Genomic DNA, 20,688 nt, shown 5'->3' with positions numbered 1-20,688 from the left:
CTGGCTCCAGTACGCCCACTTGAGCTAAGTATTAATTGCCGTACTTTGCGACTACGCCAGCGGTATCTATTTGGAGCGCAGCGGAGACCCATCCTTAATCTAAGGAAGTATATAATATAATTATGTTATATTTATTACCTTATGAAAAATTATTAGTGTATATAATATTATCATTAGCAATAATTATATACCACTAGCTGACCCGACAGACGTTGTTCTGTATTTAATAAATAAAATAATGTTTTTATATGAATTTGTCAATAATATATAATAATATCAATAATTACTTTGTAAAATATGCACACTGCTGTCGTAATGAAATTGTTTCACAGCAGAACTGTCAAACCGTGCGTCAATAAATTCTCTCATAGAAATTATGTATGGACAGTGGACACATCAAAGGAAAAACAAAATTGTTGTTTTTATATATATAGATAATATTGGTTTCACAATCCAATGATCAATACATATTTTGCTAAAACAAGTCTCACGTACAAGCATGTTGTTCATGGTGTATTAGATATGCTTTCATCGTCTAAAACTGTGATGATAATTAATAATAATATGTCACAATCAAGAACAATTAATATTATTATGGGGCATCAATATTAATTCCATCTTCGTGTTACAGAAGAGGGCTTTTTGTAATCTAGATCATATAGAAATATTAAGAGAAAATATTTAAAAAATAAACATTTACAATAATATATTCTTGATAATGTAATGTTTTGTACATAGGCACATATTAAGTGAACTTTCTAAAAACTGTGAGAATCATAATGCTAACACAAGGAAAAAACATAAACTTGCTATACCTACTACACGGTAAGGTCGAGTTAGTTGCTTTTACAAAATAATTCCAGAAAACAAAACGTGATAATAAGCAATTCAAAAGTATTGTTAAAAAAGTTTATTGGAAAGAAGGATAATATCACGTAAATTAATTTCTTAATGAAGGAATAGACCGACGTCCCTCAGGGTATTTGATTAATAAACTTTATTGTAACGAAATGTTTTTTCCTTTTAATATGTAAAGAAGGTAGTTTTTAAAAATTATTTTTGAGTAATATAATATCAATTTTGTGTGTGTTTATAAACATTTACATTGACAAATGGTTATGAGAAATGATCGCTCAGAGGGCAATGGAGAGGGCTATGCTCGGAGTCTCCCTGCGAGATCGAATCAGAAATGAGGAGATCCGTAGGAGAACCAAAGTTACCGACATAGCCCCAATGATTGCGAAACTGAAGGGCAGTGGGCAGGGCACATAGTTCGACGGACAGATAGCCGTTGGGGCCGTAAAGTCCTTGTATGGCGACCACGTACTGGTAGTAGCAGTGTTGGTAGGCCCCCGACAAGATTGGCGGAATACGTTGGATGAGGGCAGCGCAGGACTGACCGTCGTGGAAATCTTTGGGGGAGGCCTTTGTCCGGCAGTGGACATCTTCCGGCTGATGATGACATTGAAAAATATATAACTAACTACATACTAACTCAAAGTACTAACAGGCGTTTGGGTGTCACACAAATAAGGCTCAGGATATTGATAAACCTCACTAATTACACAGAAAGGCTGAATCTTTTCTATCCAAAGTTCACAAGGTTATATTTTAAATAAACGTGTCACCTCAATCACGTTGTCTTGTCCCCCACACGATCAAAGTTTGAAACTTCGTGTTTTACGAATATTGAAAACAGCTCCCCAGAGATGCTTTGTATGTGGTTCCCATTTTAGGAGATTTCAAGCAACGAATCTGTGAAGAGACTGTCTGGGAATAGAAAGTTTTATTGTAGTTTAGTAGCGAGGTGAAATCGTACTCAAATAAAAATTCAACATACACTTAAAAAATGTAAACAATAATTAAAACAAGATTTTATTAAACTTTTGATATTACTGTTTCTTTTGAAATCTCTTCATGTGCATTATTCATTAATATAATCTCATATTATAAAATTAATATTGAAGATAATAAAAAAAAATATGAAAATAAAGAACAAAAATGATATGATTATGATATAAATATTTATTAATTATATCTACAAATTATACGGAAAATTTGTACTTGATATTTAACGGAAATCTTAGAAATATATTTTGTAAAAAGTGTTTGCGTAAAAGATGTCCTGCAGTTTAATTAATTATAGGAGCGAGACACGCTCTTGTCGACTGAAAGTTAGTTCCGGAGCAGTTTCAATACTTTATCGTAAGAACTTGTCGAGTAACTTTTACATATACGAGCTCGTATCTAATGACATGATCGTTAAATATGTAAAAAATTTTTTAAAAAGATTATCCCAAATTGAACATACGTCACATGACTTTTCTGGCCATGATTAGTCACAACTTTGCGAAATGATAAAGGGGTAGACTATATCTAACATATCCAACAATGAATTACTTTACTATTAGAAATTGTACGCAGTAAAAGAAATATTTGTACAGTTCAAAGCAAATTTTGCCACGAATAAATAACGTGCTCCATAAAAACATAACAGTAAGACATGCCCGGAGACATTCAATTTGTCACCGCTTCCTGATGTTTTTATATTATTTGTGTACTCTTGCTTACATTTGCTTATCTTAACAATGATTATCTTGGAGATAGGGATGATAACATTATTTTGATATTCATATTTTTAAGGCACAAAATTATGTGCTTTTAAAAAACACGGTTATATTTGTTACTTTGTTTGAGGCTCAATAACGCCTAAACCACTTATTGTATCGACATGAAACTACCACCATTCGATGTGAAATTTATCCTAGATAGTTTATGGCTACTTATTTTTCGAATTCGAATGTTTCTTCGTTTTAAAATTCACCCGCCCAGCGAAGCGGGCAAGAACGGCTAGTATAAGTATAAATTTAAATTATGAAAAGTTTAAAAAATGATTATCTGTCTATCTAACTTAATAGTATAGAAACAAATCTTTAATTATGTCTGTTTTTTTGTGTATTAGTTGGGTTTATCTACAATTAAATCAAAGAGAAATAAATACATTGAATAATTTAAGGAGTTTTGTAAGATAAGTCAACAGGATGGTATTATAGAGATTTAGTTCAATTTGACATGTGTTTAGTGGACTCTAAAAGCAATAACATAGGGAGTAATCAAAATCACGGGAATTCATAGAAAATCATTGTAATAACAATTTTTCTAGTTTCTTTACATTCTTACATTTATTATAATATCTTTAAGAAGGAACAAGAGAGATTGATGTAAGGAAATAAAATTCAACATCCAAATACTCCTGCACTTGCTCTCGAAATCCATGAAATGAAAGTGTCGTCATCGAGTTAACTTCTCACCCTGTGTGAGGGCGGAGGGCTGGTTTCAGGGCTGAGTCTTATACCGTGGAACTTCTTCTCCCAAGAGATTGGGAAAGTCATTGGATATCTTTGGATTCGTCACTGCTTGCTTGGGTCACGATATTTTTTTTTTGTTTCTTTGAATAATTTCTATCCGTTGTGTCCTTGCTTGCATTAGTTTTGTCAGTCAGTTCATTCATTTTTCTTTGTTTCCGGGGTCTTGTAGGATTTTAGTCCTCCTCTTCAGTAGTCTAGTCCCTGGACAAGAAGTTCTTTGTTATATACTCGATCAAAGTCACAGTTCTATCCAGACCTACCAAACCTTTTACTATGGAAGACCGCCGCCCTTCTGTATATAGTCACGACTATAAATATACTTGAATATTATGCTTATTATAAAAATATCGGAATCCACTTCTCGTAACAATCAGTCATTAGGGAAGTGCTTAGAATAGAAGTGTTCCCAAAAAACGGATCAAAGGCATTCTTCATATCTTTGTTTATGCATGAAAAGGAAAGATTCGCTATAAAATTTAGTCTTAGTTGACATTAGGAATATCAAAACATGTTAAATGTTGTGACACCAATTTATTTCATTCCTAATATTTAAATTTAATGATGTTAAAATCAAACGATAGACATGAAAATCTCCGCGGGCCAATTACCTAAACAGGAGACCATCGCATGTAAGTCAGCTAATTAGAGCCCAAACATAAGTTAGTTGTTAGTGCTTCGGTTCCTAATTTGTCAGTGTTTAAGCAAATACTAGCCCCACAATTGAATTGAATTAATCCTACTGTTCTGATAAATATCTAGTTATATATCCTATCCTATAGTGCAACTGAGCCTTAAGCTCTTACGCTGCGGTAGAGGCTAACGCAGCACTTCTCTTATCAGTCGGCCCTTCCGGGCGACTTGTTATTATAACAGTAGCTGGTAAGATAGTTTTAAGTTACATAATGCATTTATATTTTAGTTATTAAGATGAGTCTTGTATCAAACTCTGTAAGCTCGGGTCGTAAATAATAAACTCTTATTTCGATTCTAAACTATTAATTTTAATTTCTATTTTTAAAAACCCAATCGCTCGGTCCCGAAATCTAACTGGCGCAGCCGGTAGGATTGCTGGTTGTTGCCTTCGCGAAAGTTACGCGTGTGAAAAGTGGAAAGCTCGTGTAGAATAGTGTTTCGCGAGTGGTGACTATACATAGAGTTGTTGTTACTTAACATCAGTACGACGCTCTATCAAGGCAATCCTCGAACCAAATAAATTAGTTTAGATATCGCGTAAAATAACGCAAGTGAGCAGAGATGGTGCTAGTTTATAAGGCGGTTGGACAGTGAGTACCCTTCTACTTCCTTCCCCATTTCCCCTACACATTTTTGTTAATAGAATTTTAACTCGTGTGTGTTCTTGTTTAATATTCTACATCTTGTTTAATGTTCTACATTTTCTTATAAGTTTTTCATATGATTAGTATTTAACCTTGGAATTTTATATTATTTTTAGATTGAAATTTTAATTAATTAATTACATTATTAATAATTGACTTTAACGTGCTTTTATATTCTATTTTAATATTAAAAAAAATGAGTCAAGGTCGTACTACGGTGGAGGCGGCAGCAGCTGTGACTGTTTGCTCCCCTTCGCTAATGTCTCAGGCGGAGACAGCAATACCCCGGGACGTGCTAAATTTTATTCCTGATTATAGCGGTGAAACTAATTTACTAAGCTTATTCTTACGAAAGTGCAAATATGTTATCGAACGATATCAAGGAACCGTAGAGCGGAAAGAATTTTTAATGGAAATAATTACGAGTGAATTAAAAGGAAAAGCGGCAGCCCTTATAAGTGAAAGAGGCGACTTTGATACTTATAACGAATTAAAATCCTTGTTGATTCAACATTTCGGAGATCCCAGGAGTGAGGAGTGCGCGGCGATAGAATTGGAAACCTTAAAAATTCAACAAAATGAGTCATATTTAGAATTTTGCAGTCGCATACAGGATATTCGTGCGATATTAATGTTGAAAGTTAATCAGAATAGTTCCACGACATTAAGAGAAGCTAAACATGTTATTTATAATAATACTTCACTAAATGTTTTCATGTACAATTTACCAGAACATATGGTACGGCTTGTTCGAATTAAAAGCCCAGATTCATTGGAGGAGGCGCTAAAATTTGTCCTTGAAGAGGTTAATTTTCAGGAACAATATAATTTACGCAGTAAGATGTTGCAACACCGTTCGAAAAGTACGTTATTGCCATCATGCGATAAAGACTTTGCTTTTAATTCATCGAATCCGAAACCTATTTTAACACAGCCTCCATTGCAATACAATAATAATTTCAGGCCTCTCGCAAATCAACTTCGATTTAAATTCGGCATACCTAATCAAAATTTTGTGCGCCCAAATATTATTCCAAATCAGCAGAATGGTTTCCGACCTCAGTTGAATCAATTTGGATACAGGCCGCCGGTTTAATTCGGGTATCCCCCAACAACCTCAACAATTTGGTTTTAGACCCCAGGTAGGACAGTTTGGTTACAGACACCCTCAACAACCTCAACAATTTGGCTTTAGACCACAGGTAGGACAGTTTGGTTACAGACACCCTCAACGTTCAGGATACCAGCCACAAACGGCTGTTTTGAACGATCGCGACGTGACCATGAGAACTGCCCCAGCACTGGCAAAGCCACAACAAGGATTATGATACCCTGTAAACGAGCTTTATTTAGGTGATGAGCAACAATATTATAATCCATACAATGCTTACAATGATAATAGGTTTTATAATATGACGAGCGACTATGACTACGATTACGATTATACGAACATGTATTCTAGCGATGGTTGTGCAGATCAGTGCCCCGACGCAGAATACAGCGAAAAGGTAGATGTTCCACAATCTACTGAAAATAAAGAGGATTCAAACGATGGACAAAATTTTCAAATAAATTCGATCCAAGTATACTATAGATGATAGAGCTTAATTATGACGCTAACTTAAGACATCCATATATATATGTCCCTGATATAAATGGTAAATTTATGCTAGATACAGGAAGCACAAGGTCTTTCATGAGCCCCGAAAAAGCGGAAGCATATTTCGCTGATGCAAAACAATATGAACCATTTACAGTCACAAGTACACATGCTTCTAGTGTTCACCATGAAGTGGCTAATATTCCTCTTTTTTCAATTTTTAACGATATTGGCTATCATAAATTTTATATATATAACGTTGACCATAGGTATGACGGACTGATTGGAATGGACCTTTTGTCTCGACTTAGCGCTGACATATGTTTGAAGGATAAGACACTAAAAACTAACAGAGCAAACATTCCCATAATTTACAATACTGACCATCAACTTCTATTAGACCCACGTATGGAACATCGAGTGAGACTTCCTGTAAATCAGAAAGATGGCCTTGCAATTTTAGATTACAAGCAGTTTCGAGATGGGGTCCGAATGCCAACTGCAATAGTTAAATGCGAAAACTAAATGAAGTTGACCATTACAGCGCCTTTTAAGGTTACTGAATTCTATAACGACGAGTGTTTCGTAAATACTACAACTAACTTGACAGACGTTGAGATTGACTCACTATTGACAGATAACTTATCAAAATTACGACTAGAACATGTAAACCACGAGGAACGCGACACCTTACAAAAATTGTGTATAGAATACAAAGACATATTTTATTGTGAAGAGTTACCCTTGACCTTTACAAATCAGGTAAAACATCATATTAGAACCACAAACGAAGACCCAATTTATATTAAGCCATAACCACCAGCACAAGCTGAGGAAATCAAACGTCAGGTCGAAAAGCTTCTCAAGGACAACGTAATTCAGGAATTGTATTCGCCATGGAGTGCCCCTGTTCATTTGGTTCCCAAAAAGGCAGATGCTTCCGGTAAGGTGAAATATAGAATGGTAATAGACTATCGCCGATATATGAGATTTGTTTGACAAACTCGGGAAAAGCAATTACTTTACAACGTTAGATTTAGCTTCCGGTTTCCACCAAATTGAAATTTTTGACACTGAGAAAACAGCATTATCTACCCAAAATGGTCATGACGAATTTCTCCGAATGCCTTTTGGTCTAAAACAGCACCAGCGACCTTCCAACGCACGATGGATAACGTGTTGAGAGGGTTGCAAGGTATACACTGCCTAGTATACCTAGACGTTATACTTATATATTCAAACGGATTAGTAGAGCATATTCAAAAGTTACGTACCGTGTTCGACAGACTTCGTCAAACGAATTCAAAAGTTCAATTGGACAAGTCTGAATTTTTACGTAGGGAAGTGCAGTACTTAGGACATACATTGACCAAAAACGGACTTCGACCTAACAACGACAAAATACAAGCAGTTCTGAAGTACCCCATGCCACAAACACAGACAGAAATAAAACGATTCCTGGGTTTTGTTGGATACTATAGACGATTTATCAAGGACTTTTCCAAAATTACACAACCATTGACAGCGTGTCTAAAAAAAGGTAAGAAAGTAGTTATAGATCAAAAGTATACGGAAGCTTTCGAAAAATTAAGAGAACTTCTTATTAATGCCCCAATCTTACAAAACCCTGACATGACTAAACCATTCGTACTAACGACCATCCGAAGTTGCAATTGGCGCTGTATTATCACAAGGCCCCATAGGTGGTGACAAGCCGATAGCCTATGCCAGCAGGACTTTGACAGATACCGAAAGAAGATATAGTTCCATTGAACGCGAGGTGTTAGCAATCATATGGGCCACAAAACACTTTCGACCGTATTTATATGGACATAAATTCGACATTTACACTGACCACAGACCGTTAGTTTGGCTATACCAACTTAAAGAACCTAATAGTAAGTTAACGCGTTGGCGCTTGCGCTTGAAAGAATATGACTTCTGTGTAATATATAAAAAATGGCAAACAAAACGTAAACGCAGACGCGTTATCTCGCATTAGACTCAACGCACTAGGAGCCGACGAAGCCGACGATACCTCAATGATTGTAAACGTAGACGAGAAAGAAAAACGACTCCAAAGCTATTTGGAAGACGTGACTAAACAAATTACCGACATTTCAAAAAGAAGAAATACTGACAACTCTAAGACCATTTCAATATCTGACAGAACAGCAACAGCTAGTCCTGCAACGATTTCAGACATAGATATGGTTGAACAACCATCAACTTATCCCATACCATCTGAATCTACTTCCACTCAAACAATTCATTCGGCTAAGGATCTTGAGTCTCACGGAACCCCCATCCTAAACGAAGCTATAGATACAAAACCAAACCAGATACTTGTATTTAGCTGGTTTCGTAATGAAACCCAAGAAGAAGATATATCTAGGGACAAACAAAAAGTGTTAGAGGTATTTCTACCCCTACACAACCTTGAACTTATTAAATCATTTTTAAAGAATTATATAAAGCCGAAAACGAAATATTTTATTTATTTTGAGAATCCTGAACATAGAAAAGATTTCAGCAATATCATCGTTTCATTATTTAAAAAGGGTATGGTTTACTTTTACGAATGTACTGAGCGCGTGGTTTATATTGAGGATGAACAGGAACAAAGAGCTATTGTGATTAAATTACACGAGGGCAAAACTTGCCACCGTGGTATTACAGAAACTATCAAACGAATACGACGTACTTATTATTGGCAAAATATGAATGAAACCGTTTCCGCCATAATTAATTCTTGCGAACACTGTAAAATTTCTAAATATGATAGAAAACCCATCAAACCGGCTCTTCAATTAACACAAACGCAAAATGCACCTTTTCAAGAAATCTTCATTGGTCTGTTTAGCATAGAATCAAAATATTACTTAACTATAATTGACGCCTTCAGCAAACTGGGACAAGCTATAGAAATTCCATCAAGGCCAACACCAGAAGTAGTTAGAGCACTTATCAAATACTTTTCTTTTTACGGTATTGCCCAGAAAATTAGTTCGGATCCTAGAACCAATTTCAATAACGAATTATTCAGAGAACTGGCAGAATTATATAAAATTAAGCTTCACATAGGTACACCCAACAACCCGAACTCTTTGGGTTTGATATAACGGTTTCATTCCACAATAATAGAAATTTACCGATTGGCTAAATATGAAAGAAAATACACAGATGCAGCATCTGTAATGACGTATTCCATTATGGCTTACAATAATACAATACACAGCGCCACAGACTTATCACCATTCGAAGTTGTATTTGGTCACACTGAATTAAACTCCACATTCGACTATGACTTTGACAAAGCCTACAGACAACAATTAATTAAAGACCATAAGAAACGAACTCAAACACTTTACAAATATCTTTCAGAAAAACTAAAAACCCAAAACAAAAATATTAATAAGAAGCGAGGTGGCGATAAATGGTCTATAGTTAAAATAATCAACCTTAAAGGCATTAGTACCGATCTTTCTTTCAATATCCAAAAATATTCCTAATTTAGTAAAAAGATACACCCGAATAAATCATATGCAGATGAACTCATCTCAAGGCTCATGAACTCATGAGCCTTAAAACACAGGTAGTGAAACACAAAATGAGACTCTAGAAAAATTACGAGAATTACTCCCTTCCAAAAGATACAAACGTGGGTTAATAAATCCCTTAGCCTCTATAATCAAAGTTATTACCGGAAACCTTGATCACGAAACAAAACCAGAGAACAAGTAATCTCTAACAAATTTACTGTGATATCTGAAATTTTGGATCACTTTCTGAACTCTACCAAGACAATTGATGAAAACACTAAGAAAATGAATGCACGCATAAAACTAATAACGTTAATTATTGAAGTTCCACTTGTTGATAATGTTACTTATAATTATTATAAATTGTACTCCCTCCCTATGTCCAACGATTCCAATAACCACACCTTTATTGTTATTCCTGAATTTCCATACATATAAGTAGAAGGTGTTCGATACCGCCCGATAGAACAACCGTGCTAGGAGATCACAGCTAAAGAATACCTCTGCTCTTAAAATAAACTCGTTCAATATGCGGAGGAAACCTGCATCGAGCAACTCATGAAGTACTACCATAACCTATAACGCTGTTATCACGTCTGAAAACCTGAAAAAACGAAAGAATCGCCCCAATTAGTTGGATAGTCTACTCCAAATATTACAAACTCATATCTCAAACTTGTAACAATGAAGATTCAAAGGAGCGTATATGGGGAACATACATTATAACCATAGGAGAACAATGCGATGGCTCCATAGACTCTATCCAAATCCAAAACCGGCATTCTTACTCTCTACAAACGAGTTATATGCCTATACCCATTATTAACTTACCTGATTTACGGGAACAAATCTCAAATGCCGCAGATATGGAACCTGTGGACTTAAAAGGCATCAGATTGGATGATATTCAACATTTAAACTATATACTGAAGAAAAGTGTAACCAGTGTAAAAAGTGAAATAAGTGAATCATATAGTGTCGCTATTTACTCGTTGTACGCGATCGTCATCTTATTGTCACTAATTTTAATTATGAATAAATATTCCTCTGTAATAAAAACGAAGCTTTGTAGGAAGTAGGATTGTCAATACATTGTTAAAAATAGAGTTAATCCGAGGCCCTTATTATAAATGGGTTAACTCCATTATTCTCAATAATTATAGTATATTTGGTATGTTTTTTCATTGTTTTTAACATTTCGTTAAAAGAACTTTCCGAAGTTCTCGAAAAGCTACATATCCGATAACTTCGGTCCAAGGGCCTCCCCCTTATAGTTATATATCCTATCCCATAGTGCAACTGAGCCTTAAGCTCTCACGCTGGGGTAGAGCCTAACGCAGCACTTCTCTTATCAGTCGGCCCTTTCGGAAGACTTGTTATTATAACAGTTTTACAATAGTTTTAAGTTACATTCTGTATTTATATTTTAGTTATTAAGATGAGTCTTGCATCAAACTCTGTAAGCTCGGGTCGTAAATATCAAACCCTTATTTCGATTCTAAAACATTAATTTTAATTTCTATTTTTAAAAACCCAATCGCTCGCTCCCGAAATCTAACTATCTTGTCAATATTTACATATATTTAAGTCAACATTATTTACTAGGTACTTTGTACGTATCTTTTCGGTTACTTCTACAGGCAATACGGTTATATGGTAAAAAAAAGGTTGCGGTTATAAATTTTACACAAGTAAGGAATAACATTAATCCCTATGCAATGCCAAAGAATCAAGCCGATTGGAGATGACTTAAGGATAACCTGGATTTAACAATTTGATTGGGTATTTGTTTTGATGGAGTGAGCCCTAGTAAGTAACGACTACTTGCAGGCCTTGAAAATTTCATTACAATCGCTACAGGTATTGTAAAGTCCATATATATATAGTTCTTCTGTACGTGTGTTGACAGTAAACTCCTCCTAAATGGCTGGACCGAGTTTGTTGTTTTTTTAGAGTGTTCCAGTGAATTTGAGATTGGTTTAGATTCGCAATACAGTCGAAATAATTATAATTCTCCTACGTAAGTCAGTGATCTCCTAACAACGTCTGGACCGATTTTCAAATTCAACACGTACAGGAGAATGTCTGTCGGGTCCGCTAGTATGTATATATAGATAATTGAAACGTGGTGAACTAGTTAGAGTAAGTTTAGAAGTAATGAATACTTGAAAAAGCATTAAAAATGAAAACATTGAAATTGTTGTACCTAAGTAAAGTACAAAGTTTTTGTTTGCGAATTTGAAAAGTCAAAAACTTGCACTCCACTTCAACATAAATTCAAATAGATTGTTATTTAGTTTTTTGTGTGAAATTTTCTTATTAAATAAAATATTCTGTATGTATTTGAAAAGTTTCAGGCTCAATTAAAACTACCGTTTAACAGTAACTAAGGCGTAGTCATGGTCTGCGCCGTCGATGAAAATGTCGGGGTAAATACCAAGTGTTTCGTATTCATTTCTATTTTTAGTATCATTAGTGATCTCTATTCTTGGTAGGTACTACTCTCCAACAACATCAGCACATGATCCGTAGACGTCTGGACTATAGGTGGCAGCTGTGCTTAAAGTCTAGACTTTATAGGATGTTTATTTTTTTGATGCAAACTTTAATCTGATTTCTATAGTTTTTTCGTATAATTCGCGACTCATTTATATTCATATGTTTGCAATTTTGATTTATATGGCAATTTTAAATACATTTTGAGAAATATTTTGAATGTATCATTTTGACTTCTATTCTAGTTATTTATACAACAACAGTTGCATCCAAGAGTTTATCTACACTCATAATATGAATCCTCTATATAAGACTCTGAAACAGTTAGCTTACTGCTAACATTAAAAAACCAGCAATAGTAACCATTACATCATTGAAACGAGCGTTGTAATGTTGTACTGAATTTCATTACAACACTCGTTTGGATGGTGTAATGGTTATTAGAACATTGGGTGTTTTAATGTTAACAATAAGCTAACTGTTTTAAAATCTTTTATAGAGCATTTAAAGCATGGGTGTAGATAAAAATTCTTTACAATGGCACCCAAAGCAACGTCTTAACGACAACAATGTAACAACGGCTAAAGGCGTTGGACATTTTGTTTGCTTACTACTTATAACTAAATAACTTAATTGGAAATCTAAATTAATGGAATAATCAGCCTATTTGCGAACTTACTAAAATTAATTTTTTTTGAACTGTCTTTAACTTTTAAAAAAAATGCTGTGAAGGACTTTGCCAGGAAAGTCAAAAGTGCCAGCTGTATATTAATTGAGATGAAACTCTTATGAATATAATATTATTTTAGGCTTCCAGCAAAGGTTTTCAGTAATCTTAATAAATACCTGCTCTAGGCACAGTAAATCCGACGAATGTATTACATTTATCTAAAAATCTCAAGAGCTACATAAAATATTTCCAGTCGCAAGCTTTCGGTGGGGAACAAGGTAAATAATTGTCGACTTAGATAATACCGCGAACTTTTCACTCGGTGGATAAATAGCCGACTTGGGTTTTATTATTCTTTGTATTTGTCATATTAATGGATGGGAGCGAAGATTTACTGATATTTATCCACTGGCCTCAAAAAGGAAGGAAGGTATCAATTTCTATGTAGTTCGTTTCGTAAGTTAAAAAGAGCAATGTAATGCTAGAAGAAGACTATTTTCAACCTAGCTTCAATTAATTATTAGGATTAACTTATTACCGACGCATTTAGTCGCCGTTGGAATGAAAAATTTTAGATTGTTATTTCTTTGACTGTGTCAAGTACTTTCTATATATTATTTACTTAAGTAAATAATATATATATAACTATAATTAATTATAGAACTGAATGATAAAATGAAATGATAATATACAAGGAAACCTTCAATTTGATATCTAGGACTGTTTCGTATATCATCAAAATATGCCTTCAAGTCTCATTTGATGCTTCTTCTCCAAGTTTTCTTTGAGATGTCAGATATTATGTCTAGGTATGTACTAAAAGTGTTTGTTTGTTTATATACTACAACCTATAAATTTTTTCATTGTAACCTTCAAAGTTTTGAAAATTTACACAAATACAATTTTGTTTACAAATTTAATTTGTGTAATTATTCTCATTAGTGAGAGTTATTACTTTAAAATATTACAAACTGTTGAAAATGTTTCTTTTTATTTCAATAATTTGAATTAATATGTTTTCTCAATTTTGACTGAATAATATATAACCAAGTTTTCTTTTTAAAATGGACAGTTAATCCTTCTGTGTCATAACAATGACCTTTTTTACTTTGGATTTTCCATATAATAAGCTGAAGTAAATCATCAATCCAGCTCAACAGTTCAATCAAACAATGTTAATCAAATATGAAAATATTGGGGTTGAGCAGGTTATCAACTGTAAAGTATATCCTGTAGATGCAGCCACAACCTGAGTGTTGAACAAAGCATACAAGATTTAATGATGATACGTCACTCGAACGGTTGGCTCAGTTGGAAAGAGCACTCGCAAGGAACGCGAGAGGTCGCGGGTTCGAGTCCCGCCTCGTTAAATTTTGTTTTCAAATTATTTATTTCTGTATACAAATACGATAAATATATTATAATTTCAAACTAAAAATTTAACAGTTTAATTAATTTTATTATAAGTTATTAGCTAATAAACAATTAAAGATCTTGTGGATTGGCAATCTTACTCTTGAACATTATTAAAACAAACCGCCGGCATTAAAGGCCTTAAGGAAGCTATTAGTCATATTGGGCGTTTAGCAAAATTTATTACAAGTTTCAAAGTGGTAGGCTCCTTTGTACAGGCTACCAGTTACATTATGGGTACCGCCTTTTACTGCCGTCAAGCTACTGCATTACTATGTGTAAGCATTACTGTGTTTCAGTCTGAAGGGCGCCGTACCAAGTGAATATACTGGGCAAATGAGACTTAACATCTTATGTCTCAAGGTGACGAGCGCAATTGAAGTGCCGCTCAGAATTTTTCGGTTTTTCAACAATCCTGAGCAGCACTGCACTGTAATGGGCATGGCGTGACCCTAATAAGGGACAATAATCACAAATCATAAATAAATTTAAAAAAGTACCTATCTAGCAATCTAATATAATCCGTAAAGCCAATTTCAATCAATTATACTGATACTAACTACCCAATATTAAGTTAACTAAAATATTTTACATCTTATGATTGACTTGTCCAATCACCATCGAAATCTCAGGCACTTTATATTTTACAAGCTACCCGCGGCATGAGTTTACTCGTAAATTTAATTTTGTTTGCCAAAAATGGCAATAAAGTATTTATTTTTTAATATTCTTACAAAATTTTCGACGGTCTCAGCTGATAATTAAATAGCAATGGAAAATGTATTCGTAAAGAAATAGTCATAATTCACAAATAAATTTAAGATTTTGTCCTTAACGCTAATTTCAATCAATTTTACTCCGACTTATAAAATTTAAAGCCTTACAGATATATCGTAATGGGTTTCTTTAAATTCAAATTTCTGATGTAAAACGTATGTACAATGAATCGAAAATATAAGGGTATTTCTTCACAGAATCCGTTACCAAATATCTTACAAGATCTAGAGTATTCGACTGCAAGCAAAGACTTTCTGTCTCAACAACGAGAACATTAATCTTTCGGCACCCGTTCAACTGGCAGACGATTTAACACGATAACGTCGGATATTTCTCACTCTTGTTTTACAATAATTTTTGTATTACTCATACGGGAAAAGTAGTATTTTGGCGCTCGCTGTTGCGGTTGAAAAAGAGACGTTTGCCCATTTTAAAATTACGCGTGAGTTGTTTGAGTACGAAAAGTTTCCTTATCGCACGCAAATTATACTTGGCACACACAAATTAAGATAAAATTGCTGAAATAAATAAATACTAACTGTACGGTGTTCTGGTTGCCGTACAGATTAATAATTTATGTTTGGTTCATAAATTAAACTAGACTTTAGAACAATTAGTTTATTGAACTTAGTCTAAATGGTTATAATGGTAAATGGTTATAAGCACACGCGAACCGATTGATGCTCGAACGTGAACTGGGGGAAAATGTGGAAACACGTCACGCGCCAGCGCAACCGCTGACAGGGCGCAACGTAATGTGCTATGTTTCACTCGTACATGCTCCCCTTAGAGAAGTAAGGTGAAATGGTCATGAATAATGAAAATGGTACATGGTGATCAACAACCGCCTCGCTGCTGAGGAATCGCACCGCGGGTTGCGGGAACACGTCGGCGGTGGCGGGGACAGCGGGGCGCGGAGGGTGAGGAGCACGCGCCACCGCCGCCAGCCCCACCACGTTCCCGCAGCGGTTGCCGCTCCCATCACCAAGAAGATCACGACGTAATGGTGTACGTCGTGATAGGACATCCCGTTACGAAGCTCCGTTTTCAGTTGTCTAATTCTAGATCCTATAACTGATGCTGATTCTTCCAAAAATGAATTAAATGGTTTTGGTTGTTTCTTACAAGATTTATATCTAATTTATATTGTTGAGCGAAATGGTCATCGAGTACACCAAGCAAAGAAAGTGCAACATAACCCACTCCATTGATAATTCCGCGTCGACGACGAGCGTGCCCGCCTGGGAACGTATTACTCGACAATAAGTTATTGTATAATTGCAACTAACTAAAATAGACTTTTTGTGCACGTAGTGTACAAAAAGTCTATATATCTTTCTATTAAGGTAATTCCTTGCCAATATGGTTCTATATCATAATAAACAACTAATTTCCATTCATCTTGGCCGATAAGCATTTTTGATATCTTATCAAAATATAAACTTTGCGTTTGATTTATATTAACAATCTTATGGTTTCCTTCCGACGGCGATATAAAAAATGTAAACAAAAGTAGTATCATGGTAGCGTAGTGGTAAATTCCTTTTTTATTTCTCCGTCTCGATGTTACTGGTTGTATTATAGATTAATAGATTACTGATCTTGATTTACTTGTGGTGGTGTTTCGGGATCCAAATTAGTATATATAAGAATATCTTTTGAGTGAGCTGCCATCTGGTACGTAAATCCTTTTCAGTTTCGACTATGGTTAATGTTGGACCACTTGAAAGAAAATGAGCTGGTGTGAGGAAATCTAAATCATCTGGGTCTTCATTTAAGGGGCACAAAGGTCTGGAGTTCAGAGCCCCCCCTAATTGAGCCAATAGCGTTGAAAATTCCTCGTATGTCAACCTTTGTTCTCCTAATACTCTTTTCAAGTGGTACTTAAGGCTTTTAACAGCGGCTTCCCAAAGGCCTCTTGCACTGGGCCAATACGGAGCGTTACAATGCCACTCAATTTGCATTTCAGTTATCTGCGTATAGAACTGGTCGTCTATTAAGGATTTCAAGTTGACCATCTCTTCCTGCAGCATTCTGTTGGCTTTTATGAAATTGGTTCCGTTGTCACTGTACATGTGACCTGGAGTTCCGCGACGAGCTGATAGTCGACGGAGAGCTGCTATAAATGCAGACGCGGTAAGATCGGATACAAGCTCCAGATGAATAGCCTTGGTTGCCATGCATATGAATACAGCAATGTATGCTTTGGTACATTTAATTCCTCGTCCTTTGGCTGACTTTATATCAACAAACCCTGTAAAATCTACTCCTGTATGATAAAATGGTCTAGAAATATTGGTTCTAGCTGGTGGTAAATCACCCATTAATTGGTTATGTTTCGTAGGATTATGCTTTCTACATGTAATACATTTTCTTAACCTCATTTTAACTGCACTATATCCGCCTATAATCCAATATTGTTGACGAAACCATGATTGCGTTAAACGTGCCCCGCCATGGAAAGTCATTCTATGAGCATAATCAATAAGCATTTCCGTCAAATGATGGTTGTGTGGTAAAATTATAGGATGTTTCATGTTATAATTCACCATATTTGCTGTTGATATTCGTCCCCCCACTCTTAAAACTTCTTGGTCATCCAGAAAAGGAAGTAAATTTAAAATCTTACTCCTAGGATGCGCTCGCTTGTGCTTTTTAATATATCTGATATCCTCTGAAAATTCCAATGATTGTACATATTTTAATAAAATTGTATTAACTTTTGGCAGTTCTGGTATTGTAAGATATGATGGTTTGTTACTCAATCGCATAGAGAAACGAAGCATCCAAGCCATAACTCGCAATACTTGCTTATAATTGTTATGTCTGCTTAATAAGGTTTCTATGACGTCATTTTCATATTTTAGCGTAGACATTTATTTGTGTTGAAGTTTTAATCTCTTCGTTTGTACTGTAGGACTGTACTTTCTGTGGTTTTTTCTTCAAACGATAGCAACCAAACTGGGCCGGACCACCATATAGAATGATGAACTAGCTGGTCAGCCGTGATTCCTCTACTTGCGCAATCAGCAGGCTTGTCCTTGGACTGTACATGTCCCCAGCATGATGACGGTATTTGTTATAGTACATGTTTGACCCTATTCGCCACAAATGGTTTCCCTCGATTAAGATCTCCGCTCAACCATACTAATACCGCTGTGGAGTCAGCACAACCAAATATCTTAATATTAAATTTAGACAAACATTTACAAGTTGTTTTTATCAATTTTGATCGTAAAACAGCGGCGCATAGTTCTAGTCTAGGTAGCGAAATAATCTTCTTGGACGGAACAAGCCGTGCTTTTGATGCTACGATGACAATCGACGATTTGTTTTGATCGTTCTTAGTAATCCTAGCGTATATAACGCAAGCATAAGCCTTTTCAGATGCATCACAGAATCCATGAAGCTCAATGGTGTCATTAGAGTTGCATTGTAGCCAACGTTGTATATTAATATGCTTTAGGTTATTATTTAAGTTATTTCTTATGGTATCTATATATTTATTATATCTAGATACAATGGTTTCTGGCAATATATCATCCCACTGAAGATCAAGTAACCAAATTTCCTGGAATAACAACTTAAGCTTGGTTGTAACAGGTGATAACCAACCAAGTGGGTCTAATATTCTTGATATGTCAGACAATAAAGTGCGTTTGGTAAGCTTTAACGATGGTTCTAATATATGTTAAACGTAAACTTATCATCACTTGTTATTGTAAGATATGATGAATATTCGAATATTTTTGATATGTCAGACAATAAAGTGCGTTTGGTAAGCTTTAACGATGGTTCTAATATTAGGTTAAACGTAAACTTATCATCACTTGGTTTCCATTGTAATCCCAAGGCCTTTGTTGACTCTTGGTGCTTGAAAATATATGTGTGATCATTACTACTGTTCTCCGTATCTTCATCAAATAAATCAAGTTTATTAGATGACCATTTTCTGAGATTGAAGCCACCTGAACTTAACAGGGCTTTAAGTTCTGCTTTTAACCTTTTTGCGGAGTCAAGGTCATGGCTCCCGTGCAAAACGTCATCAGTATAGAAGCTGGTATTCACCACTTCTGCTGCATCAGGAAAACGATGAGCTTCATCTTTGGCTAACTGTTTTAAAGTCATCATAGCTAGGAATGGTGCAGCCTTGGTGCCGTATGTAACAGTAGCTAGCTGGTAATTTTTAAGTGGTTGTTTGGGATGGTCACGCCAAACAATTTTTTGCAAAGGTTGGTCTTTCTCATTGAGTAACACTTGCCTGAACATTTTTTCGATGTCAGCAGTAAAAGCAATTTCATATTGACGCCAACTAATAATAAGGGTGAGTAAATCCTCCTGAAGATTTGGCCCACTATACATTAAACCGTTTAAAGCATACCGCGTCGAAGTTTAGTTTAGTTTAGCATACACGAGTTGCAGAGGTCAATGACTCCGCGCGTATTACACAATGGTGTGGTAAATATGATTCCGGTGTCTGGTTACCGGAATATTGCTTCATATGGTTTAATTCATTCGTTAATGAATTGCTTATAGTTATCTTTAATGGTTATGTGTTTGATAAAACGTTTCTCTAATTGGTGAAATTGGGCAAACGCTTTAGTTCTGGACTCTCCCAATTTTTCTTTAAAATCTGGTTTTAATGGTAATCTCACAACGTAACGTCCATGTGGTTGGCGTTGCGTCTCTAATTGATATTGCTGAATACAATAGAAATCATCAGTTTTTATATCTACAGCATTATCCGAAATGTCCTCTATCTCCCAAAATTTTCGGATGTGCTTTAAATCAATTTTTACGACATGGCAATAATTTTGTAGTTAAATACCACCACTTAAGATCCAACCCAACTCCGTTTCTTGAGCAAGGTTGCAATGCGCTTTTACGAATAAAGCCTGGTAGTAAAATTAGTTCGTATACTTCTACACCTAATATAAGATCTACAGGTCTTTTCAAATAGAACTCTGGATCTGCTAAAGTTAATTTATTAATTTGTGGCCACTCTGGATTGGTAAATGATTGGTTAGGCAAGTTGCCGACTATTTGTTTCATGACATACGCCTCTGACGTAATGCTAAAGTCATTAATTAATGAGCATATGGTGATTTTAATAGCTCCCTTACTGCTTATAGATTTCTCTCCAACTCCTACAATCCAGACAGTTTCGGTTGACGCGTGATAAGCCTAATATCTGTGCTGCATTCTCTGTTATCAACGAAGATTCTGCACATGGGTCAATCAGAGTGCGCATGACGTGCTGGGAACCGTCTACAGCTTCAATATTAATCTTCGCTGTGGCTAATAGCTTTGGAGATACTTGTGGGGGTAAGGTAGAAACGCATATCTTAGTTTTTCTAGGTTCTTCCACTGCATGCTGACTTGATTTTGTTGGTAAGTACGTTATGTAAGCTTTATGAAGAAGTGTGTTATGTTTTTCTTGGCAAAATCTACATGTTTTTTCTAATCTACACTCCTTGCCTAAGTG

At 35.2% G+C, this 20,688-nt stretch overlaps 1 protein-coding gene across 1 annotated transcript; it reads left to right on the top strand.

Moving 5' to 3' along the window:
* The first annotated feature begins 4,901 nt into the window (after nt 1–4,901).
* LOC126964736 (uncharacterized) lies at nt 4,902–5,801 on the top strand. Its single transcript, XM_050808010.1, has one exon. It carries the CDS (start codon nt 4,902–4,904, stop codon nt 5,799–5,801), a length of 900 nt encoding a protein of 299 aa, XP_050663967.1.
* Nucleotides 5,802–20,688: the final 14,887 nt, after the last annotated feature.

Source organism: Leptidea sinapis, chromosome 5, assembly GCF_905404315.1.
Source record: "Leptidea sinapis chromosome 5, ilLepSina1.1, whole genome shotgun sequence".
In the NCBI taxonomy this organism is placed as follows: Eukaryota; Metazoa; Arthropoda; class Insecta; order Lepidoptera; family Pieridae; genus Leptidea; species Leptidea sinapis.
This window is presented reverse-complemented; position numbering and strand designations above follow the sequence as displayed.

Coding starts and splice junctions, on each gene's coding strand:
- LOC126964736 (XM_050808010.1), top strand. CDS start 4,902: ATGAGTCAAGGTCGTACTACGGTGGAGGCGGCAGCAGCTGTGACTGTT.